Genomic DNA, 24823 nt, shown 5'->3' with positions numbered 1-24823 from the left:
AAACACATGACTAGTTAGCATACCCCCTTTCTCTGGAGCCATGGGTCTCAGAAAGCTGGTTTGCAAAACCATGATTCACCAAGGCCTGCCTGCACAGGAAAAGGCAGCTCCAGCCCTCAGAGAGGCCTTCTGTTCTTCCCATCCGGTGTAAATCTGAAGCAGAGTAGCACATTGGGGACTGTTGAGTTTATTATAACATGACTTTTCATAGGGAGTAGCCCATTTTATCAAGCTCTTCTATATCACTCACACCCACCCAACATCCCTTCCTCCTCCTCTCTCTCTTTCTCTCTCTGCAATAAACCAAGTATTCCCCAGTATTTTTAGTGTCCTTGCTTCTATAGTCGTATCACTGTTCCTCTGTTGTTCATTCTTAACCAGTTTTCATATACCATTTAATTGTGTCAGGAGCTGGCATACTAATTTGCCACCATGTGGACAGTGCAATGTTAACTGAACTTTATAACAGAGACTTAACATGATGATTCTAGAATGTGAGCCCTTTGGGGAAAGAGAACCATCTTATTCCCCCACCATGTAAACAAACAGCTGTTGAAACATGGAATATAAATCATCAGCATCAATGCTAATGCCAATAAGAACAGCCCTGCTAGACTAGGCCCAAGGCCTATTTAGTCCAGCATCTAGTTTCACACAGTAGCCCACCAGATTCCTCTGGAAAGCCCACAGGCAAGAGATGAGGGCACGCCCTCTCTCCTGCTGTTGCCGTCCTGCAATTGGTATTTAGAGACATCTTGCCTTTGAAGCTGTATGGTGGACTATAGCCCTCAGACTAGTAGCCATTGATAGACTTGTCTTCCATGAATTTATCTAAGCCCTTCTTAAAGCCATCTAAACTGGTGGCTGTCACCACATCTTGTGGCAGAGAATTTCATAGGTTAATTATGTGTTTTGTGAAAAAGTACTTCCTTTTGTCAGTTCTAAATTTATTGACAATCAGTTTCATGGAATGACCCCTGGTTAGTGTTGTTATTATTTTTTTATTATTTTACATTTATATCCTGCTCTTCCTCCAAGGAGTCCAGAGCGGTGTACTACATACTTGAGTTTCACAACAACCCTGTGAAGTAGGCTAGGCTAAGAGAGAAGTGACTGGCCCAGAGTCACCCAGCTAGTATCATGGCTGAATGGGGATTTGAACTCGGGTCTCCCCAGTCCTAGTCCAGCACTCTAACCACTACACCCCAGGTGTTGTAGCTTTGCCTCATAAGGAAGGTGCTCTACACCCCTGATCATCTTGGTTGCCCTCTTCTGCACCTTCTCCAGTTCCATAATATCCTTTTAGAGGTATGGTGACCAGAACTGCACACAGTAATCCAAATGTGGCTGCACCATAGATTTGTAGAAGGGCATGTATAGTTTTGTATGAGGGCCTTATGATATTAGCAATTATATTTTCAATCCCTTTCCCAATGATCCCAAGCATGATTGGCCTTTTTCACAGCTGTTGCACATTGTGTCAACACTTTTTTTAATGAGTTGTCCACCACGACCCCAGGATCTTTCTCTTGGTCAGTCACCGACAGCTCAGATCCCATCGGTGTATATGTGAAGTTGGGTTTTTTTGCCCCAATATGCATCACTTTACACACTTGCTTACATTGAATCACATTGCCATTTTGTTGCCCACTCTCCAGTTTGGAGAGTACTTTTTGGAGCTCCTCGCAATCTCTTGGATTTCATTACCTGAAATAGTTTGGTGCCATCTGCAGATCTGGCCACCTGGCTGCTTACTACAACTTTTAGATCATTTATGAATAAATTAAAAAGCACTGGTCCCAGTACAGATTCCTGGGGGACCCCACTTCTTACTCCCCTCCATTGTGAAAACTCTCAATTAATCCCTACCCTCTGTTTCCTGTCATTCAACCAGTTAGCAATCCACACATGAACCTGTCCCTTTTCCCCATGACTGCTAAGTTTTCTCAAGAGGAACTTTGCTGAAAACTTTTTGAAAGTCCAAGTATACTATATCAACTGGATTGCCTTTATCCACAAGCCTGTTGACCCTCTCAAATAACTCCAAAAGGTTGGTGAGGCAAGATTTACCTTTGTAGAAACCATGCTGGTTCTCCTTCAGTAGGGCCTGTTCTTCTACTATATATGCTTAAAAATTTTGTCTTTGAGAATGTTTTCCATCAATTTGCCTGGCACAGACGTTAAGCTAACTGGCCTGTAATTTCCTGGATCCTCCCAGATCCCATTTTGAAAAACAGAGTTACATTAGCTACTTTCCAGTCTTCTGGTACAGAGCCTGATTGTAGGGATAAGTTATATATTTTTGCAAGGAAGTCAGCAGTTTCACGTTTGAATTCTTTAAGGACTCTCAAGTGGATGCCATCTGGCCCTGGCAATTTATTAATTGTTATTTTTTTCAGACAGTTTAGAACATCATCTCTTGTCACCTATATCTGACTCAGTTATTTAGCCTTTGTCCCTGAGAAGCTCAGTTCAGACACAGGTATACATTCAGTATCCTCTGCCAGAAGACAGAGTCAAAGAACTCTTTTAGCTTCTCTGCAATCTCCATATCCTCCTTAATAATCCCTTTAACTCCCTCATCATCTAATGGACCAATCACCTCCCTGGCAGGTTTCCTGCTTTTTATGTATTTAAAGATGTTTTATTCCCCTTGATGGTTTTAGCTAAATGTTCCTCAAACTCTCTTTTCGCCTCGCATTTCTTTTTCCAGAGCTTGTGTTCCTTTCTGTTCTCTTCATTTAGGCAGGCCTTCCAATTTCTGAAGGAATTCTTCCCCTTTATAGCTTCCTTATAGCTTTGTTAGCCATGATGGCAGCCTTCTGGACTTTGTGGTACCTTTCCTCCATTTTGGTGTACATCTTAACTGGGCTTCTATTATTGTGGTTGTAAATAAACTCCTCCATTCTGGAGAGAAGTGATTCTCTTCATTTTCCCTTTCAGTTTTACTTTCACCAAACTCTTCATTTTAGAGAAGTTTACTCTTCTGAAGTCCAAAGCGTCTGTGTTTGGCAATTATCTCCTTGCATATATGCTGAATTTAATCACATTATGTTCACTGTTCCCTAAAGGTTCTACAGAACAACCCATGGAAAAGCAAGACAACCTCCTGTTTTTACTGTCTTTTGTTTTTGTTTTTTTTAATTTAACATATTTTTATACCGCCCAACATTTGCATCTCTGGGCCATTCACAGACCTTAAAGCAGATCTGCACTCCCACCTAACTGAACCCAGTCCCAAGCCACATATTGAACCCATTCATGCGACCAGGCAGGTGGGCGGCAGGGTGGGCAGGCGACCGGGGGGAAGTCAGGGTTCAACCTACCTTCCCCCCGATAATCACACTGGATCCTTTTGGTGCACAATTCGCGCACCCACATGACCTGTGCTGCCAGGAGCAGCGCAGATGACTATCTGTTCTGCTTCCGGGAGTGCAAAGCAACAGAGGTCAGGACTTGTTTTCCCAGCCTCAGCACATCCCACAAGGTGCCGTGCAACGAACGCGGTGCCTGGGGGGCGTTCCTCCATCTGATGGGTGCTCTAGGCACCTGTCCCCCTGTTACTCCTCAGCTCCATGTAGCCAAGGAGAGACACAACCCCGGCAGCTGGGTTAAGGGAGTGCTTGCTCCCTTAACTTCAACTAAGAGCCAGACGTGGGAGCAGGGTTAGGCTGGGCGGGAGTGCCAGGATCCATGCAAATCCCAGCGTTCCACACAAGCAGCCTAGCCCTGGGTTAGGCTGCTCATGAGAATAGCCTAGTTATTTGATAAAACTCCCCCCCCCTTTTTTTTTGCAGCCTAACTGGAACTGCAAAAACAGGAGGCTATCACACCATAATACGTGTCTGGTGAGTTGTGTTCAGCTTGGTGGGTCACAAGTTTAATTTATTACATTTATATTCCACCCTTTCTTCAAGGAGCCTCAGGCAGCACACGTAATTGTGCCCCTCTCCATTTTATCTTCACAACAACCCTGTTTGGTAGGTCGGACTGAGCGAGTCACCCACTGATCTTCATAGCTGAGAGAGGATTGGAACCCAGCCCTCCCTGACCCTAGTCCAGAACATTAACCACGACACCACACTGACTGTCCTACGCAGCTTGCTTTAAAGCACACTGTCAGCCCATTAGATCCTATCCTGAGCTCTCTTCCTTTGATCATCTTACTAAATTAAGCCTTGTTTTGACTTGGCTACATGTTGGGAGGCTCAAACAGGTTTTTATTTAATTATACAAGGCAGCTCAGTGTGAGCAAGCTTTAAAAAAAAACCACCACTGGTAGCTGGAAGCACTTCTCTCATCAAACAGCATCAGCAGCCAAAAAGTTCCCTCTCCTAAAGTGTCCCTGTTTTGTCACCTGTGGTCACTAATCATGCTACTGGACAGATTCAGTTTTTAATACATGTTAATATTCTTGGATGGCTACACTTTTAGGGACTCCAGCATCATGCTGGAGCCTCCAAAATTTTTATTTTGAACACACAAGTGTACTCTTGTACATGCATTGAACAGGTATATAGATCTGGACTGGATGTGCATATACTGAATACTTGTACTGCATTGATCAGAACATGTGAGTAGTGCTACAGTGGGCCAGTTCAGATTAGACAAGATACTTGCTGACACAAGTGATAAGGACAGGATCATGCCAAGAGTGCACTCACCCATGACATCAGTGGAAGGTGTCCCTCTTGCCATACTCCCCATTAGCCCCTTTATCACAAGAGGTGGCTGTTCATCTGCATCACCCCTCTACACATGCTCTCAATACCTGTTCAGGTATTTTCGCTCTCCGTGTGACCTCATCTTTGTTGTGTGTGTGTGTGGTGGCATGTTCTGTTCAGTGCAGTACCAGTATTGAGTGGTGGCATCTCATCTGAACCGGCCCAGTGTCAATTCCATGTACCTCTTGTATTTCATGCCCATTTGGCTCCACTGTTTGCATTTTGTACGTGGTTGATATGGCCACTCACAAAGTGCCTATCTCTTTCACCACCTCCCCACTTTCCCTATGCCAAGGCCTTCGGAACTCTTACCTGGGACAGGAGGAAGGGAGAGGCAGCAGCTGGACCCAACGGAGTACAATGAATTGAGTGGTGGTAGTGGGAAGTGGGGGGGCGGGGAGAAATACATTTAAGCCCTGAAATATTATGCCTGCATGGACAAGGTCCCCATTGCCTTTTCTGTATTGGGAATGGCACAAAAAATGATCATGTACCCACTGGGAATTGCCCAGCAAGAAAAGATAAGTTGCTCTAGCCAGCACTTGTAACCACTTCTGCGGGCTGCTGCCTTCCGCATGCACTGGTGTAGGTTTCTGGGGCCCTGGAGCAGCATAAAGAGAAGGCAGTGAAGATGGCTCTCACAGGATCAGACTAAATATAGCCCTGCTTGTCCTGTTCATAGCAGGCTGTGAGCCGAGCTGCCTTCAGCCCTATCCTTAGTGTGTGCTTTTGAGCCATGGCTGTGAATTTTGCAAGCACCCCTAATCAAACACCCACAAGATCACGAATGCAAAGAGGGGCACAAGACTGGAGGCAGACGGACACTGGGGCAAGCGTCTCTAAAATCATGAGGTGACACAGACATCATCGAGAAAAGGAGGAGGTAAGTCCTGCATTTATGAGTAAAACATAACTGGCTTTTTGACAGGCTGGTTGTGTTAAAAAAGCATTAATGAAATATTTGGAATTTAAAGTCAAGCAAAAACAAAGTCTGGTGTTAGACTTCTGATAATGGTTGAATATTTACACTCCTGATGTTTTGGTTAAGCGTGCACAATATTGCCCTCTGCAGTGTAAAATAAGATTTGCAAACGTTTGGCAGTCAGAATGGAATGTTCTGAATTTAAAAGCATATATATCATAGTACTGAATTAGCACTGACTCCTGCTTCTGCATTGCTCACAAAAATTGGGACAGCTTAATTATACAACATGGCTGTATAATGTGAGAATGTTCTCATGAACATGCACAAAACAGATGGGCAGAAATTTACTACTTTAACATATGTGCAACCTAGTCTGATGCTTTCCTGAGACGTCCCACCACATCCGATGGTCCTTACTCAAAATAAATATACATGGGATTGTTGCTTTACAACAAAGCACTAATAAAGGAGTGGATGAAGTTATGTCATGGATACAATAATATGTGTGAAATGAATATAAGAAAGCACCTGAAATATGGGAGTGGCTGTTCTATTCATATCCATTCCTGTTTGTAAAAATACAGACACAGTGTACATTATTTAAAAATTAATCTGGACTAAAATATGTCATCTTACAAATGCTCCCAGAAATTGTACTGTTGGGTTATGAAGTGTTGCTGGAGGCTTTTGGATTTACCACAACTGCCACAGAAGAAGTGAGGTACATACAGCAGAGCCTAGAATGCATGACATTCTACAGCTGAGCTTAGTTGCATTATATGTACAACTGCAGTGTAGAGGTTAGTGCTTTGAACTAGGACCCAGGAGATCTGGGTTCAAATCCCTGTTCAGCCTGAGTTCAAATCCCCAGTGGGTTTCAATTATTACTACAATGATGCATATTTCTATACCACTTTAAACCAAAGTTTTCAAAGTGGTTTACATAGACAAATAAATAAGATGGATGATTGCCTGTTTCCAAAGGACTCACAATCTTAAAAACATAAGGTAGACCCCAGCAACAGCCACTGGAGGAATGCGGTGTTGTGGATGGATAGAGCCAGTTGCTCTCCCCTTGCTAAATATAAAGAGAATCACCACTTGAAAAGGTGCGCTTTGTTTAGTTAGCAGGGGTGAAACATTGTGACTCTGGGCCAATCGCTTCTCTCTCAGTCTAACCCACCTCACATGGTGGTTGTGAGAATAGACATAACCACGTACACTACTCTGGGCTTGGAAAAAGAGCAGGATGAATGAATAAAATAAAACAAAATTTGTGTTCCCCAATGTCAGTTCAGGAGCCTAATGAGACCATTGCGTCTATAACTGAGGTTTTAAGCTTCCATCAAATTTCCCTTTAAATGTTCTGTCAAGAGAGCAACTTTCTATTAAGAGAGCTGTGAATACAAATACAGGAATCTGGGGCAAGAGGCCTGGATGTGGTGATGACAGCACAGAGGGAAGACAGCAGCTGTCTGAACAATACAATGACCTAACAGTCTGGAGCTGGGATGTAGGCCTTCCCACACAATTGGTTTTTAGTACAGTACAATGAAAGTACTCTTGTTACACACTTTCACTGAAGGTAATATGCTGATTTATATCTAGGAAATGTCATATTTAGCACATTCACTACCCATAGGCATCACACAGGCACTTTATAATGCCTATGCGATCTGGTGCAGGAGAGCTCATACAGCATTTTTAAACTGTTGGGGCTATTCTCACAACCAGGAGAAATCGGGCTAAGGGAGCCTAGCCCGATTTCTCCTGGCTGTCTGCTGTGACAGGAGCCAGTTAAGCCCGCTCTCCCTGCACAAACCCTCCTGGCGCTTCACATGGGTCATGTGAAATGCCTCGTTATTTCCCACTGCCACCCTCTTGCCCCTTATACAGTATACTTCCGCTTGGAAGCAAAGATTTAGCTCTGCAGGCAAACATCTTTTGCATTTCGTGTTATTTCTTGTCATCAAGACCACCAGGGTTCAAAGTGCAGAGTTAGTTTTTTGAATCAAGGAGTGTGGGTGGGTTTGGGGAGGGAAGCAGATGAGAGATAGGGAAAACAATAGGGATACAATAAGATCTGCTCACAGGAAGAGACACAACGTTCCACTCATAGGGTTTTCCATCCACACAGATTCAGACAAATACTTTGTCCAATTGATCTGCTGCATGTTATAAAGACATGAGAGTACTGTGTGAGTGCTCACGACCTGGAGTGCTTGGTTGCTAACAAAGAAATAGATACTGTATAAACTCTATAGAAAGGACAGGGAGGGGGCACCTTGGAGGTGGAGTAGCACTGTATGTTAAAGAAGGGATAGAATCTAACAAGGTAGAAAACCTAGGAGCACCAGAGCTCTCCACAGAAACCCTGTAGGTGACAATACAAGCCCCAATAGGAAATGTGCTACTGGGGACATGGTATTGCCCTCTAGATCAAAATGTGACAGTGACTGGGAGTTGCAGAAGGAAATCAGGGAGACTTCAAGCAGAAGCTGGGCAGTAATAATGGGTGACTTCAATTACCCACACATAGACTGGGTAAATTCACAGTCAGGTAATGACAAAGAGGTCAAATTTCTAGATACGCGGAATGACTGTGCCCTAGAACAGTTGGTCTTGGAACCACCCAGAGAGAAGGTGACCTTGGACTTAATTCCTGAAAGTATGGTACCAGGACCTGGTCTGTGATGTCAGTGTCATGGACCCTTTAGGGAACAGTGACCATAGTGCGATCAAATTCAGCATACATGCGGGAAGTGAACCATCAAGGAAGTCTAAGACAGACACTTTGAATTTCAGAAGAGAAAACTTCTCTAAAATGAGGAGTTTGGTGAAAAGAAAACTGAAAGGGAAAATCAGGAGAGTCACATCGCTCCAGAATGCATGGAGTTTACTTAAAAACACAATACCAGAAGCCCAGTTAGATTGTATACCAAAAAGGAGGAATGTATACCCAGGTAAAGTCAAAGAAACTATAAAGGGGAAGAAGACTTCCTTCTGGAGTTGGAAGGCCTGCCCAAATGAGAAGAACAGAAAGGAACACAAACTCTGGCAAAAGAAATGCAAGGTGACAATAAGGCAAGCAAAAAGAGAGTTTGAGGAACATTTAGCTAAAAGCATCAAGGGGAATAACAAAAACCTCTTTAAATACATCAAAAGCAGGAAGACTGCCAGGGAGGCAGTTGGACCATTAGACAATGAGGGAGTGAAAGGGATTATTAAGGAGGATATGGAGGTTGCAGAGATGCTAAATGAGTTATTTGAATCTGTCTTCACAGCAGAGGATACTGAGCATATACCTGTTCCTGAACCAGGCTTCTCAGGGACAAAGGCTAAAGAACTGATAGTGGTGACTCAGGATCTCTCCAAACTGGGTGATTAATTGATTGATTGATTGATTGATTGATTGATTAAGTGCTGTCAAGTTGGTTTCGATTCTTAGCGACCACATAGATAGATTCTCTCCAGGATTATCTGTCTTCACCTTGGCTTTTAAGGTCTCTCAGTGGTGCATCCATTGCTGTTGTAATTAAGTCCATCCACCTTGCTGCTGGTCATCCTCTTCTTCTCTTCCCTTCAACTTTCCCCAGCATTATGGACTCAAGGGAGCTGGATCCCTGTATAATGTGTCTGAAGTATGATAGTTTGAGCCTGGTCATTTCTGCCTCAGGTGAAAGTTCTGGATTGATTGTTCTATGATCCATTTGTTTGTTTTCCTAGCTGTCCATGGTATCCTCAAAAGTCTTCTCCAGCACCAAAGTTCAAAAGCATCAATGCTTTTTCTATCTTGCTTCTTCAAAGTCCAGCTTTCACATCCATAGAGTGTCACAGGAAAAACCATGGTCTGAATGATTCTAATCTTTGTAGGTATAGACACGTCACGGCATCTAAATATCCCTTCCAAGGCCTTCATTGCAACCCTACCAAGTGCCAGTCTGCGGCATATTTCTTGACTACTGGATCCTTTACTGTTGACAGTCAATCCTAAAAGGCAGAAGTTATCCACCACTTCAGTGTCTTCATTGTCAGTTCTGAGACTAGTTGCTGTACCCGTTGTCACTAGTTTAGTCTTCTTTACATTAAGTTGTTATAGTCCCATTTTTTTCACTATGCTCCTTTACTTTCTTTACTTGAGCTTGCAGATCATCCACATTCTCAGCTATAAGAGTGGTGTCATCAGCGTAGCACAGATTATTGATGTTTCTTCCTCCAACTTTAAAACCACACTCATCTTCCAATCCAGCTTCTCTCAGTATATGTTCAGCATTTAAATTGAAAAAAGGAGAAAGCATACAGCTTTGTCTTACTCCTTTGCCAATCTAGAGCCAATCTGTTTCACCATGTTCTGTCTGGACTGTGGCTTCCTGTCCTGTGTATAGGTTTCTCATGAACAATGAGATGTTCTGGGCCCCCCTTTTCCTAAGGATATTCCACAACTTGACATGGTTGATGCAATCGAAGGCTTTTCTGTAGTCAATAAAGCACATATTGACTTATTTCTGGTATTCTTTGGCTTTCTCAATTATCCAGCATGCATCAGCAATGATGTCTCTTGTTCCTCAGCCTTTTCTGAAACCAGTTTGAACATCTGGCATTTCCCTTTCCACGTAGGGCTCTAATCTGCATTGAATGATCCTGAGCATTATTTTGCTAGCATGTGAAATTAAGGATATTGTGTGATGGTTTGCGCAGTCTTTTAAGTCTCCTTTCTTTGGTATAAGTATGTAGACTGACCTCTTCCAATCTGTTGGCCACTGTGTTGTTCTCCAGATTTGCTGGCATTGTTTGGTTAGAGCCTTGACTAATTCTTCTACTGTTGCCTGCCATATTTCTGTAGCTATTCCATCAATTCCTGTAGCCTTCCGACTTGGTAATGACTGGAGTGCTGATCTAACTTCATCTTCCCGTACTAGAGGTTCTTGCAAGTAGGGAATATCTTCTAGAGTATCTTGGATGTTGATGTCCCTGCTGTACAGATTATCAGTATATTCCTTCCATCTTTGTTTGCTATTTTCTGAATCAGTTACTATCTGTCCACTGGCATCCCTTAACATACCAATTTGAAGTTGGAACCTCCCTCTGAGTTCAGAGATCTTTTGGAAAACTAGCCTTTTTCTTCCGTGTCTATTTCCATCCTCAAGGTGTTTACAGATGTCATTATAGTACTGCTCCTTGTCTCTAACAGCTTTCTGAAATTCCCTATTAAGTTCCTTCCTGAGATCTTTATCTTTCTTGACTTTGGCTTCTCTCCTCTTCTTGGCAATTTCCACTGTCTGTTCTGACATCTATTTTGCTTTCTTCTGTTTCTTGGTCTTTGGCAGTCTCTTTCACATTTGTCCTTAACAACTTCTTTGATTTCATTCCACAGTTCCTCTGGTTCTCTATCAATGAGGTTCAGAACTTCAAAGCAGTTCCTGATGTTCTCCTTGAAAATGGTGGGTACATTCTCAAGATCATATTGTGGAAGCTGGATAGCTTTGTTTTTCGTCTTTAGTTTGACTTGCAACTTGCACATGAGCAGTTCGTGATCTGTTACACAATCGGCCCCCGGCCACATCTTTGCTGTTATAACTAAGCTCTTCTATCTCCTTGCAACAATAATGTAATCAATGTGATTTCTATGTACTCCATCTGGTGACGTCCATGTGTACAGGGTGAGTGGGTGAGAAAATGGCAAATGCAGTTCAGTGTTGGCAAGCGTAAAGTGAGGCATATTGGGGCAAAAACCCCCCCCACTTTACATATATGCTGATGGGATCTGAGCTGTTGTTGACTGACCAGGAAGGGATCTGGGGTAATAGCAGACAGCTCGTTGAAAGTGTCAACTCAGTGTGTGGCAGCACAGCTGTGACAAAGACCAATTCCATGCTAAGGATCATTAGGAAGGGGACTGAAAATAAAACTGCTTATATTGTCATGCTCTTATACAAAAGTATGGTGTGGCAACACTTTGAGTACTGTGTACAATTCTGGTCACCACACCTAATGGAGGACATTGTAGAACTGGAGAAGGTGCAGAAGAGGGCAACCAAGATGATCAGGGGCCTAGAGCACCTTTCTTGTGAAGCAAGGCTACAACACCTGGGGCTTTTTAGTTTAGAAAAAAGACAACTGTGGGGAGACATGACAGAGATCTATAAAATCAGGCATGGTGTGGAGAAAGTGGATAGAGAGAAATTCTTCTCCCTTTCCCATAACACTAGAACCAGGGGTCATCCCATGAAATTGATTGCCAGGAAATTTAGGACCCATAAAGGGAAGTACTTTTTCATAAAACGCAAAATCAACTTGTGAAATTCTCTGCCACATGATGTGGTGACAGCCAACAACCTGGATGGCTTTAAGAGGGGTTTGGATAACTTCATGGAGGAGAAGTCAATCAAGGGCTACTAGTCTAAGGCCTATAGGACATCTCCAGCCTTTGAATACTAGTTGCAGGGGAGTAACAGCAGGAAAGATGGTGTGCCCTCAGCTCCTGCCTGTGGGCTTCCAGTGGCATCTGGTGGGCCACTGTGTGAAGTAGGATGCTGGACTAGATGGGCCTTGGGCCTGATCAAGCGAGCCATTCTTATGAGTGTGCCTCTCTCTCCCCCACCCAACAAGCTGTTCCTTAGTCATGTTTATCTGAACTTCTCTTCTACACATAATCCAAATACTTCTTTGAAGTCATAAAATAAAAAATAATGCAGGAAATAATTTCTAGGAACCGAGGTTCCTGGAGGGTCTTTGGGTGCCCATTGAGGATCAAAACACAGGCAACATTTGGCACTCCAGCTGTTGCTGAACTACAATTCCATCATCCCCAGCCACAATGGTCAAAGAGTTTTTTCCAGGTTAAATAGCAGCTGGAACATCCTCCCCCATGGACTGGGGCTACAGCTGGGGTAGAGTTAAAGCTTTACTTAATGGGCCCAATCTGTGCAGAGCCCTGCGCCAGTTGTTATTCACTAAAGAAAAACAAAGCCTGCCAGGGTGTTTTTCACACAGCAGGCTTTACCATGAGTTCAAAGCTGTCCAAAAAAACCCACCACAAAAAGTGGATTATTTTTTACCCTCATAAATCAGGCCACACACGAACGTGCAATGAAAAACCCAAATTGTGTGTGAAGTGCTTCCCAATAGCTCGCAGGGACTTTGGGGTAAATTTGGCCGATATGTGATCACACACCTCCATTCCAGTGGAAATGAGAGCTAAAAGCCCTGTGTGAAAAATGCCCAGGGTTCATAATGCTTTAAATGTTATGTGCAATTTGACCCTGTGTGTAACACTTTTCTTGATATGTTCCAAAGTGCTCATTGGAATCGCATTAGATATGTACTTCTAGGGACTTCTGTAGAATCATGCAGTACAGTGTGTTGGAACCAAGAGGCAATGTGAGTTACTTCAGCTCTCTTTTGTTTCTGTTTTTGTGAAATCTTCAACATCAGAGGGATTGTTCATACCAGGGCTGTGAGGTAGCGACAGGGAAGAACTTGATATCTGGACTCTTTTTCATGTAAATAAAATTCTCTGGCAAGATATATAGTAGGCATTTTAACTCACCATTTTGTGTAGCTGCTGCTTGCGGAATGGAAAAGCACCAAAAAAACACCACCCCAAAACCCTAATAAGCACACTACACAGTTTGTTTAGGTTACTTGTCACTGTAATCTGAAAGAACAGTGTTGGGGCTAAAAACCTGCCCTCTACCACATGCCCCACCCCTCCATTTGCCTGGTGTTGAATCGCACTGCTGTTTCTTTTGTTCAGGCCTGCTTTGTGGTTCTGGCATGGCAGGCCTTAGCACTGAGAGCTGTCTATTCAATGGCTTTCAGCCCCTCAGCAATGAGATCAAGCTCGTAGCACCATGTTTCATAGCGATAGGCCATGCGGATCTGAGCCACGTTGGTCTTGCGGATGTCGTTACCAATAGGCCCTTCTTCATGGTAATTCTTTCCTAGGATATGGAGCTTTTCCTGCAGGAGGGAGGAGGCAGTAAATGAGCCCCCCACACACACATACATTCTTATTATATAGTCCCTCATGGGACATCTGTCAGCCATTTTGGACTGACAGGCCCCCTTCCTACTGTCTCCACTTTGACACTATCCCAACCTTCTTTCCTAACTCCTCTGTTTAATATGTCCCACTGCTTTTTCAGTTACCTCTCCATATCCCCTTTCCTTGCTCAGGAACTAAAATTTATCCATAGTGAAATTGGAAAGAGAACATCAGGGTTCCTCCGAGGAGAATTTGAAATTCAAAGAAGAATATGAGGGTTCTCTCCCAGCAGAAAAATGAGAAGATTTTCTCAGAGGGTTTCTCCACATCTCAATTTGGCCTACCCCTAGCCTTGTAGCTCTAGGGTAGTAAGTCTATATCCTTCTGAGATTTCCAAGTGAACAGCATACCTCATGAGACAGGCCACATTGCAGGACACTGTAGCGTGCAATCTCACACATGTCACAGGTGCTGAGCTTGAAGACCTGGGCAGCAATGGCATATTCTTCCATGAGTGGTTCCTGGGGAATAATAATGGATACAAGTACAAAACAATAAAATGGCAATTACTGAAGCCCTCTTGTCTCTTGTGCCAGCTGTTCCCACACCTTTGGAGCAAAGATGTTCCTTAGCAGAGGACTCAATTCCTACCTTGGTGTAGTGAAACTGCATGGGGTCATCAGTTGATAGAGACACCATCAGGCCCTTCTGGTGGAAATCGAGAAGTGGGTTCTTGGCATACTCTAGGAAGAGACTGTTGTTGCTGAGTGGAGACATGGCAATAGGAATCTGGGCTAAGAAGTAGAGATACTGCAGAACAGGACTCTGCAAAGAGAGGCACAAAGGCTGGGTAAGGTCAAGCAAAACAGGATCTCCAATCCCTCTCTAGTGTCATAACATTCTGCTAGTGTGCCTCCAATGGGAGTTGCATCTCTTTGTATTCAATGTTGCAAGATATAATGTCCTGTCAGCTGTACTACAGGGTAGGCATTCCAAAATCCTACTTGATAACTGAACCTTCCCTTGTGGTATAAGGCTCAGTTGGATTGATTCAACATGTTTTTGCTATACTGCCCTTTTTACAAGGATTCCCATGCTAAAGTTAGAACACCTTTATTAGTTGATTTTCCAGGTACAGTAGAGGTTTTATTTATTTATTTGTCATATGTATATATCGCCTGCTATATGTATCTTTAGGTGGTGTACATAATCCAAAATACAACAGAATAAAAACAAAACACTTTCACAGAATAAAAACAATTAAACAATTTAAAATTAGCTTTAGTTAAAAGCCTGAGAAAACAGATGTGTCTTAAGGGTCTTTTCAAAACCAATCAGAGATGGAGAAGCTCTTATTTCGACAGGGAGTGCATTCCAAAGCCTTGGGGCAACCACAGAGAAAGCCTGGTAGTCTCAAGTCACTACAAGACGAGTGATTTTAACAGGTGGCAGCACTCATGACAAAGGGGACGCTCTCTTAAGTACCCTGGAGTCAGACTCAAGCCGTTCAGGGCTTTATAGGTAAATAACCAGCACTTTGTATTTTGCTCAGAAACATACCGGCAGCCAGTGCAGTTCTTTTAAAATTGGTGTTATATGGTCCCTTTGGGTTGTCCCAAAGACCAGTCTGGCTGCTGCATTCTGTACCAGTTGTTGTTTCCAGATTATGTACAAAGGCAGCCCCACTTAGAGTGCATTATGGTAGTCAAGTCTGGAGATTACCAGCATATGTACCCACTAGCGGAGCCAGACCAGGGGTGGCCTGTGTCCAGCGGCAGCGGCTTTGCTCACTCCGCCCCCTATGTTTGACATCAGATGCGGGAGTTAGCCATGCCCCCACATCTGATGTCAAATGCGGGGGCATGGTCTGGCTCCCAAACAGGGCCACATGGCTCCGTTCGGGAGTTAGATCCAGGCCAGTGCTGTGTTTGCAGAACGGCCAGGAGCGGCTCTTCCCTGCCTTAAAGGCAAGGAGAGCCGCTTCTGGCTGCACTGCGAATGCAGCGCTAGCCATCCAACTCCCAAACGGGGCTACACAGCCCCATTTGGGAGCTAAACCAGCACCCCCGTGTCTGACATCAGATATGGGGGGCATGTCGGGGCCATGAGGTGTGGCCCCTGAGGGGCGGCGGCCTGGATTCTTTGAACCCAGTCGCCTAATGGTGGCCACGCCCCTGTATGTACCACTGTTTTTAGGTCATTTGCCTTCAGAAATGGGCGTAGCTGATGCATCAGCCAAAGCTGATAAAAAGTGCTCCTGGCCACTGCTTCAACCTGAGAAAACAGAGAGAGTTTGGGATCCAGGAGCACTCTCAAGCTACATACGATTTTTTTGTGAGGGGGGGTTTTAGTGTAACCCCATCCAGAACAGGCAGTTCTAAAACCATCTCTTGCCCCCCCGCCCCCCCCCCCCCAATCGGTATCTCCATCTTATTTGGATACAACTTCAGTTTGTTATTCCTCACCCAGACCATTACTGTAAAGGTTTGGCTGAGTTTTCCAGGATTTTAAAAACTGTTTTAATTGTTTTGATAATGGTTTTATGTTTTTACAGTTTTAAATTTTAATAGTCAATTGATTTTAGCTTTGTTTTAATGTAAACCGCCCCGAGCCATTTTGGAAGGGCAGTATAGAAATTAAATACATACATACATACATACATACATACATACATACATACATACAGCCTCCAGGCAGGCATTTAGGAAAGTTATGCTACTTCCTGATAAAGCTGATATGGTGAATTTTACAGTTCATTCCTCCTTTCGGATAAGAAGGCAGGCAAATCTTGTGTAGCAAAATTTTGTGTGGCAGCAGTTAAAACTCTACAGCAGTCAACAACTAGTTAGAGCTATTTATTCTTCAGTTAAGATTAGGATTTAGATAAGTTCAGGGCCACCAAATCTTTCGATATGTATTCAGTGGTGGTTTTCTTTTTTTAATACTGTTTTGTAATTGTGTAAATATTTGATCTTTGATCGTAAATAAAGATATGTATGTATGTATTCATGTTCAGGATAGATCTCAGTCTTGCTCCATTCATTTGTCACTTTCAGTAGTACCTGCAAGAACCAAATCTTGACTTTCCCAGTTTTGGCCCCAAGCAAACATACATCGCAGGATCTTAGTACTGAGGAGGCAAACTCTTCCTGGAAGAGGCTCTACTAGGTTATAATGCAGGGATAAACAACCTTGGCTCTCCAGGGCTTGCCGATTTGATTGTGGCTGGTGATGTAGTTCAGCAACAGCTGGTGACCCCTATCCCTGTCATAAAGTTCCCTGCTATTACTTGGGATGTAAAGTGATATTCATCAATTCAGGATTATTTCTTCATTTCTTGTGCGAGCCGTGGGGGAGAATTAACTGAGCCGCATCATGATGCTCCAGGCCTAACAAGATGACTCTCAATACCAGTTGCAGGGGAGCAACCACAGGAGAGAGGGCATGCTCTCAGCTCTTGCCTGTGGGCTTTCCAGAGGCATCTGGTGGGCCACTGTGTGAAACAGGATGGTGGATAGATAGGCATCTAGCAGGGCTGTTCTTGTGTTCTTATGTAACATAAAAAGGTAAAGTAAAGTGTGCCGTCGACTCCTGGCACCCACAGAGCCCTGTAGTTGTCTTTGGTAGAATCCCAAATCCTCCTGCGCAGTATGAGATGATGCCTTTCAGCATCATCCTATATCGCTGCTGCCCGATATAGTAGCAGTGGGAATTTGAACCAGCAACCTTCTGCTTGCTAGTCAAGCATTTCCCCACTGCGCCACTTAAGGTGGCAGTATGTAACATAGCTGAGATGGTATGCAGGGCTGACTCCAGGTATGAGGAGGCCCTTGGCAAAGGGAGGCCCTTTTGGTTGGCCCCTTCTTACCTCTGTGGAAACCCCTTTCTTGCAATAGGGTTTTGTTGTTCTCCTGCAGCAACTGCCACACCTACCACCAAAGTAAGGGGAGGGGGTCCTCTGAGTCTGTGGCCATGGTTTGCTGTCTGGATCTAATCCTTCCTGGTGGGGGGCAGGGTGGTCCCACCCCAGATGCTTGTGCTATGGCAACTTCCCAAGTGTGCCACATGCTGATATCAGCTTCGACAGTACAAGAAGAAACCATCTGAGCATATAAAGTGACTGGGAGATCAGTCATGCACTACATTCAGGCACACGAGAGAAGTTTTCCCATGATGCAACTCACTTTCTTCAGGTTCAGGCCATGGGAGATATTGTCTGCAGTCATGAAGGCAGCCAGCAGATGGGTGATAGCGCCCGCTTCTCCACAGTGAGGACGGAACAAGAAGGTATTCATGCCACGCTCCCTAGAACGGCAAGGCAGCTTTTATGCAGAGCTCAGGTCTCTGGACTAGACACAGCTAGAATTGTCTATGGGAGGTGCAGTCAGGTGGCCTCAGAAGGATCCCTCTCTCCAGGAATACAGTATTCTGGTGTAATGCTCAGGCACATAGGTCTTTGCATACAGCAAACAGAGCAAGGACATTGTTTCTATTTTCCGCTCTGCATTGGTGAACCTTCCCTAGATATCACGCCCCTTCCTTGCATTTTAAAAGGACATTGAAAAAACAGCACAAGATAAAAGATGAAGACTTCAAAACTGGAACTCCAGAGAGGTTCCAAAGGACATAATTAATTGCAGCTAGATGTCTGATTGCAACGGCTTTTTAAAGAAAAAATAGTTTGGGTTGGGGTGTAGAACAGAGGTGGATGCTTAACTTCCCCTGTGTCTGATACTTCCCTACTCCAATTGCATCCTAGCTGCTTTTCTCCCCAGGGCATGGGTGTTGATGCGGTGGTGGGGTGGGAATTAGTGTGGAGCAGCTTCTGGGAAAAATTTCTGAAGACCCATGCCCCAGGAAGTTTCAAATGCATGTCTGCAAGGGTAAGCATATGTGGCACTCTGTAGGGGGAAACACAACTTGGGGAAACAGTTTGAAGCAGAGCATCACTAGGTGTAGAAAGCACCACCTTTTCCTGCTGTTTCTCTGCTTTAAGTCACCCCTCCTCCCCAAACAACTTTGTATGCTTTAAATGGTTATAAAACGACTGAAAACATCTAGAAGGTCCAGGTACAGCGCCTTCTGGGACTGGGACTTGTAGCTTCTAAAATACAGTGAGTGACATCCAGACTAAGTTAAGCCATAGTACCATTCAGGAGTTACTCTAAAGGACTACTTAATTGGCCTTATCCATCCCCAGCACAGCATCCCTCCAGTGGCGGTTGCTGGTGACTATCTTATGTTTCTTTTTTAGACTGTGAGCCATTTGGGGAGAGGGAGCCATTTCATTTATTTTATTTATATCTATGTAAACCGCTTTTGGGGACGTTTTTTTTGAAAAGTGGTATATAAATATCTGTAAAGAAGAAAAGAAAAGAAAAAGAATCTTAGTAAGACTACTTAGGAGTAATTTAGTTTGGACGTCAGCCAGCAGGTTCTTACTGGGTTAATGAATGGTCTTACGTGAACCAGGAAGTCTAGGCATGGAATTCTCTCCCACCAAGGGACAGTGCAAGATATTTGAATGCCAAAGCCTTTAATCCAGAAGCAATTCCCCTGCTAGACTGGGACTCACCGTCTGAGATGATTCAGCACCATAATGTTGGCATACATATAGTACAAATAATAAGTGTAGGATGGATTCTTTTCGTGCACCCACTCCTCTGGCTTGGGGCTCTTGGTACAAAACATGTGTCCACTGTGCTTGGATTCATCATCTACACTGTCAAAGCCAGTAATCTGCAAAACATACAATTGGTTGTGAGGAAGGCCCAAAAAGCAAAGGGGATACTCCCCACACTCACCAAACAAACCTCAGGAAACTAAGGATCTTGTTCAAGGTGTAGAACTGGCAGTCAGTAAGGGGCTGATGTTCCATTATAGTTCTTATATGGTGCTTGACTACCAGACTCAGTTACTCATGAGTAGTTCCATTGAACTTAATGAGATAAGTTAGTTGTAACTACTTGTCCAATTAATGTCAATGGTACTACTAGTGAGTAATTTAGTCAGGCTGTCAGTCAATATCCGTTAAAAAAAACTCACTCTCAGGTACAGGACATTAGGCAAGGCAGATCTGGTATGGACTTAAGTATGTACTGCCAGATTCACCTGCGAACTGACTGAGGTCCTGATAAAATGGCCACATTCTCTGTCACTCATTAAAACCATATACAACAGAGCAGATGATCATTAAAGAAGGCACTACTAAAACCTGACAAATTTAGAAGTTATACAAACGTAAAATATAAGAAAAGCTAGAAGCACTGAAAAGAGAGGATTGTACACGAAGAATACCTATCATATTATTAAAAAACTAGCTGGGCCAGGCACAGAGCATCTGCACCACTAACTGCTTGCCCCCCCCCACCTCCTCCACCACCCACCCGCCGCCGAGATTTCCGCCATCGCTATTGTTTTCTCTCCCATCCCACCCTTGCCTGCCTGGCTTCTTCCTTCCGCTGGCCGGCCGGCTGGCCGGCCACCATCACCACTTTCTTCCCTGGCCACCATCACTGCCATTTTACCCATCCCTCACCCATCCCTCGTTTTGCCCACCAGCAGCTCGTGGTCCGCTGCCCCCTGTTTGTCCTGCTGCTGGCTGGCCAGCACAGTTTTCTTCGGTTGCCACTGCCGCTGCCATTTTTCCTTCTCCCACCCATCCTGTGGCTAGCCTATCCAGCAGCAATCTGAACTCTTGCGATAGCTGCCACACATGGGATTAGCCATGGGTATGCCTTAGAGAATTAAATATATAGATGCTTGTATACTGCATTTCAATAAGAACTTATCAAAGCAGTTTACACAGCAAAGGTATGAGAAAATGATTCCCTTCTCCAAAAGGCCTTGCATTCTAAAAAGACAGTCAACTTAGATGCCAGTGACAGCCACTGGAAAGGAACTGCACTGGCCAGTTGCCACCACTTGCAAGGTGCCGCTTTGCCCAGTTAATAGGGCAGTCGGGGGGGGGATGTTAACAAAGGGTCACCAATTTCTCAAAAACTTGTTCCACTTTTGTCTTCCCTTTTCTCTTGTCAGTTTATCCACTAAGTTCCACATTGCTTCCAACTCTTATGAGTGACATGCTAGGAAGTTGCCAATATTCTAATTGCCATGCTCACATAAGCTGCAACTTCTCTATTGCTCTATGGAACTGCACCATTGGAATAAGTCAAAAGAAATAGTATGAGGCCTAAAAGAATAGAGTTCCCCAACATGGCCTGCATTTCCAAAGAGCTTGGCTGATCAGCCAGCCTCTTTGCCTCCATAGCAGTTCTACTCACATGGCGCAGAAACACACTCAGCTCCTTATTGGCCTGTGGGTTGATGGTTGCCTCAAATATTGGCACAAAAATGTTCTCCAGCATCTGCCCAAAATGTGGCAAAAAATTCTTGCTCCGGAACACATCACTGGGATGGGAGAAGACAGAATCACCATCAAATACTTCCCACTTCACTAGTATGGGATATTTGGGGAAAGGGAATGAGCTGCAAACTGGGTGTACTGCTGAGAGGAGGCCAAATTTGCTTTCTATCCCAGACAGTGATGAATCCAGTGTATGAACAAGGGGCAGGTCCTGCCCCACTCAGCTGCATCCCAAGTTGCTGCCTGTTTACTTTGCCTTCCAGAATTCAAAGGGAGCCACTGAGAATCAAGGTTGCCCCTAAGTACATGGCCCAGCCCCTCATCTGCATAACCTGTGTCTTGCTCACACTAGAGTATCATAGAGAGACAGGAGTCAAAAATGGGCCTTGGATTTTTTCATGCATGATTTGGAACACAGGAAGCTGCCATATACTGAGTCAGACCATTGGTCTATTTAGCTCAGTATTGTCTTCACAGACTGGCAGTGGCTTCTCCAAGGTTGCAGGCAGGAATCTCTCTCAGCCCTATCTTGGAGAAGCCAGGAAGGGAACCTGAAACCTTCTGCTCTTCCCAGAGCAGCTCCATCCCCTGAGGGGAATATCTTACAGTGCTCACACATCAAGTCTCCCATTCATTTGCAACCAGGGCAGACCCTGCTTAGCTAAGGGGTCAGGTCATGCTTGCCACCACAAGACCAGCTCTCCTCTATTTGCATGCACCCCCTTCTCTCCCACCCCACCCTACTCACTAAATTCTGGGCACTTGGATCATCCATTTCATATTGGGTGAATATACACGGTGTTGGTTGAACCAGCTGGCTAATTTGGGCCACTCTTCTGGTGAACGCCCATAGATGGAGAGCCGTGGCTCTGCATACTGGTACTTGGCATCCTCCAGGTCAGAGCCAACTTCCTGTGAATCAGAAGGAACAGGGATAACTTGTGCCTGATCCGCTTCCAGAAGCTGGACTCTTCTTCAAGCTCCCAGTCTCAGCACAAATGCTTGCATACCATATTGTCTAACCTTGATGATGGTGGCAAAGTACTCGCCATCGATGGCATTTTCAGTCTTGAGGTAGAGATCGCGCAGCTCGCTGGCCCCCACTGGGTTATACTTGGCATTGAACTTGTCAAAGCGCTGGAAGGTCTGGCGCCCCTGTGGCATGAAGGAATAATTTATTTATTATTTCTCTGTGTAAACTGCCCTGAGCCATTTTTGGAAAGGAAGTATAGAAATCGAAGGAAGGAAGGAAGGAAGGAAGGAAGGAAGGAACCATAGCCAGGTCTAAACAACAGAGAACACTTGTTGGGCATGGAGGCTGAGGAAAAGGTTAGCCACACCTGATTGTGAGGCTCCTAAAGAAAGGCAGAGGATATGGGGAGAGGAGAGGAGGGAGTCTAATGCACAAGGAAGGAAAAGAGGGGCTTACTGCATGCACATCAAGTGAATCCACAGTCAGGTCATAGGGTTCAAGCTTAAGCTGTTCAAAGAGCTGCTTGAGCGTCAAGCTCTTGTCCTTGGATTTGTACACCACCCTGTCAGCATCAACCCGGTAGGACTTCTTAATGAACCGCAGCAGGTGCTTCTGGTTCATGCAAGCTGCAGCATGGATGTGTGTGTCCACCTGATAGAAAAGACAAAGGTCAGCCTCAGAGGTGGTAGTCATTGTAGGGCACTCCCTCACCCCAAAGCCATCACATTGTGGGAGATACTGAGTAGGGAGTCCTTGACTCTTATGACCACTACTACTGTTTAGTTAGCAGTTACCTCTGCTAACTGAGCAAAGCAGCACCTTTTAAAGTGGTGATTCTCTTATATTTAGCAGGAGGCTTTACACACAGGGCTTCTGCCCCAAATCTCCTTCAGAAGAGAGTGTGTGCGTTCACACACCAGCCAAACTTAGCTTGAAGTCTCTTCAAGATTTTTGGACCCACTCCACACACAAACTGGGCTTTGTGATGTGAATTCTAGCTTATCTCAACTGTACCTCCTAGTTTTTAAAATGCTGGTTTTAAGCTACATTTTCTGAAAACCCCGGAGCAAATGGGAGAGACACAGATGTACAATCATTAGCATGATAAGAGGCATGCTCTCTTCAGAAATGCAGATCTATCTCTGCAGGAGTTCTCTCACCCTCCCCCCCCCCCCCGCATTGGCTAGAAGGAAAACATGGAGCATGCCATGTGGACTTGTTTCAAAACAAAACCGAGAGCAGAGGGGAGGGGCTGCTTCCCTCAATGCAGCGAGTGTACTTTGAAGTGACTTCACACAACATTTACCCCGAAGCCTGAAGCCAAGTGCAAAGCACTCCCTGGAGGTAAGCAACTGGCCCTATCCAACCCCAGCACAGCATCCCTACAGTGGCTGTTGTTGGTATATGCCTTATGTTTCTTTTTAGATTGTGAGCCCTTTAGGGACAGGGGACCATATTTATGAATTATTTATTTTTCTATGTAAACCTCTTTGAGAACTTTGGTTGACAAATGGTATATAAATAATCGTAGTAGTCGTAATAGTCATTAAATACCTTTTTCAACTCAGAAGTACTCAAAATAGTTTACACATAAAGAGAATAAGATAGTTCCCTGTCCCCAAAGTGTTCACAATCTAAAAGGAAAAACAAGGTAGAAACCAACAATAGCCATTGGACTGGAGGGACACTGCGCTGAGGCTGAATACAGCTCCTTGCTCTCTTTCTGCTAAATAGAAAAGAGAATCACGACCTGGCTTCATTGCCCAGTTCTGTGCTAAAAAGCACAACAATTCTCTCTCGAGAACAATGAGCTGGAGCTTTTCTTCAACTTCTCTGTGTGATGGGAGTTCATTATATGCATCTTAAACAGGCAACTTCTCACCTTCCGGCAGTTATAGAAGTCCCGATGAGGGTTGTTCTTCAGCTCTTTCAGCTCCTGCATTTCATTCAGCATTTCATGCACGCTGAACTTGGAGGAGAGAAATCGAAGACGTCGGTGTGTGTAGGTTTTACTGCAGCAGGCAAAGGGAAGAACACAGTCTCAGATTCTTCAGAAAGAATCTCAAGATGCACCTGTTTAGCCAGGCTTTGGGTTAGTTAGGTAGTTTTTACAATATTTGCATTGTTTTTAATTATTTTGCTTGTTTACATTTTTTGTGCCTTGAATTTTGATTTGTGTAAACTGCCAAGAGATACAGGTTTTTAGCAGTATATAAAAGTTTTAAATAAATAATATATATGTCTCCTGTAGAATAAGCCACAGATGGGAGTGGCAGGTGGGTTGCCCTATGCATGGATGAGTCTTCAGTTCACTAAGACTCATCCATGCATAAGGCACCCACCTGCCGGAACAACCAACATTATTGTTGCATCTGTCAATTGGAGTGATCCAGCTACAGTCACGTAGCAGCCCAAAGCAGTCCAAAGTGACCAGAAATACTAGAATTCATTGTGGCATGGATGTAAGTGTTGCCCTGGATCAACTCAACACTCGCTTCATTTCTATGCTCGGCTGACACTACCATGAGACAGAATAGGACAGCCACCTTAGGTAGAACACTTTGGACCTCAACAAAGGAAGCCAAACTGATAGCCATTTAATTTACATCAACCTTTTTAATCTCAAAGACCTTTTTGATCATTTTAGCCACCTAATGGTGCAGCGGGGAAGTAACTTGCCTAGCAAGCAAGAGATTGCCGGCTGAAATCCCTGCTGGTATGTTTCCCAGACTATGGGAAACACCTATATTGGACAACAGGAAAACAGGAAGATGCTGAAAGGCATCATCTCATACTGCACGGGAGATGGCAATGGTAAACCCCTCCTACCAATATTCAATCACTCGGT

At 44.3% G+C, this 24823-nt stretch overlaps 1 protein-coding gene across 1 annotated transcript in view; it reads right to left on the bottom strand.

Moving 5' to 3' along the window:
- Window positions 1-13285: 13285 nt before the first annotated feature.
- AMPD1 (adenosine monophosphate deaminase 1) overlaps window positions 13286-24823 on the bottom strand; it is a 32349-nt gene continuing 20811 nt past the window's right edge. Inside the window, exons 6-15 of the mRNA XM_053313670.1 lie at window positions 23858-23987; window positions 22432-22626; window positions 22026-22157; window positions 21751-21914; window positions 20920-21046; window positions 19212-19375; window positions 17821-17941; window positions 14288-14461; window positions 14047-14157; window positions 13286-13611 (exon numbers count right to left, since the gene is read on the bottom strand). Coding sequence (XP_053169645.1) covers window positions 13453-13611; window positions 14047-14157; window positions 14288-14461; window positions 17821-17941; window positions 19212-19375; window positions 20920-21046; window positions 21751-21914; window positions 22026-22157; window positions 22432-22626; window positions 23858-23987 — 1477 coding nt within the window. The 3' untranslated portion in view covers window positions 13286-13452. The remainder of the gene's footprint in view (window positions 13612-14046; window positions 14158-14287; window positions 14462-17820; window positions 17942-19211; window positions 19376-20919; window positions 21047-21750; window positions 21915-22025; window positions 22158-22431; window positions 22627-23857; window positions 23988-24823) is intronic.

This window comes from Hemicordylus capensis, chromosome 4 (genome assembly GCF_027244095.1).
Source record: "Hemicordylus capensis ecotype Gifberg chromosome 4, rHemCap1.1.pri, whole genome shotgun sequence".
NCBI lineage: Eukaryota > Metazoa > Chordata > Lepidosauria > Squamata > Cordylidae > Hemicordylus > Hemicordylus capensis.
Note: the sequence above shows the minus strand (reverse complement) of the source record. Positions and strands in the feature narration are given on the sequence as shown.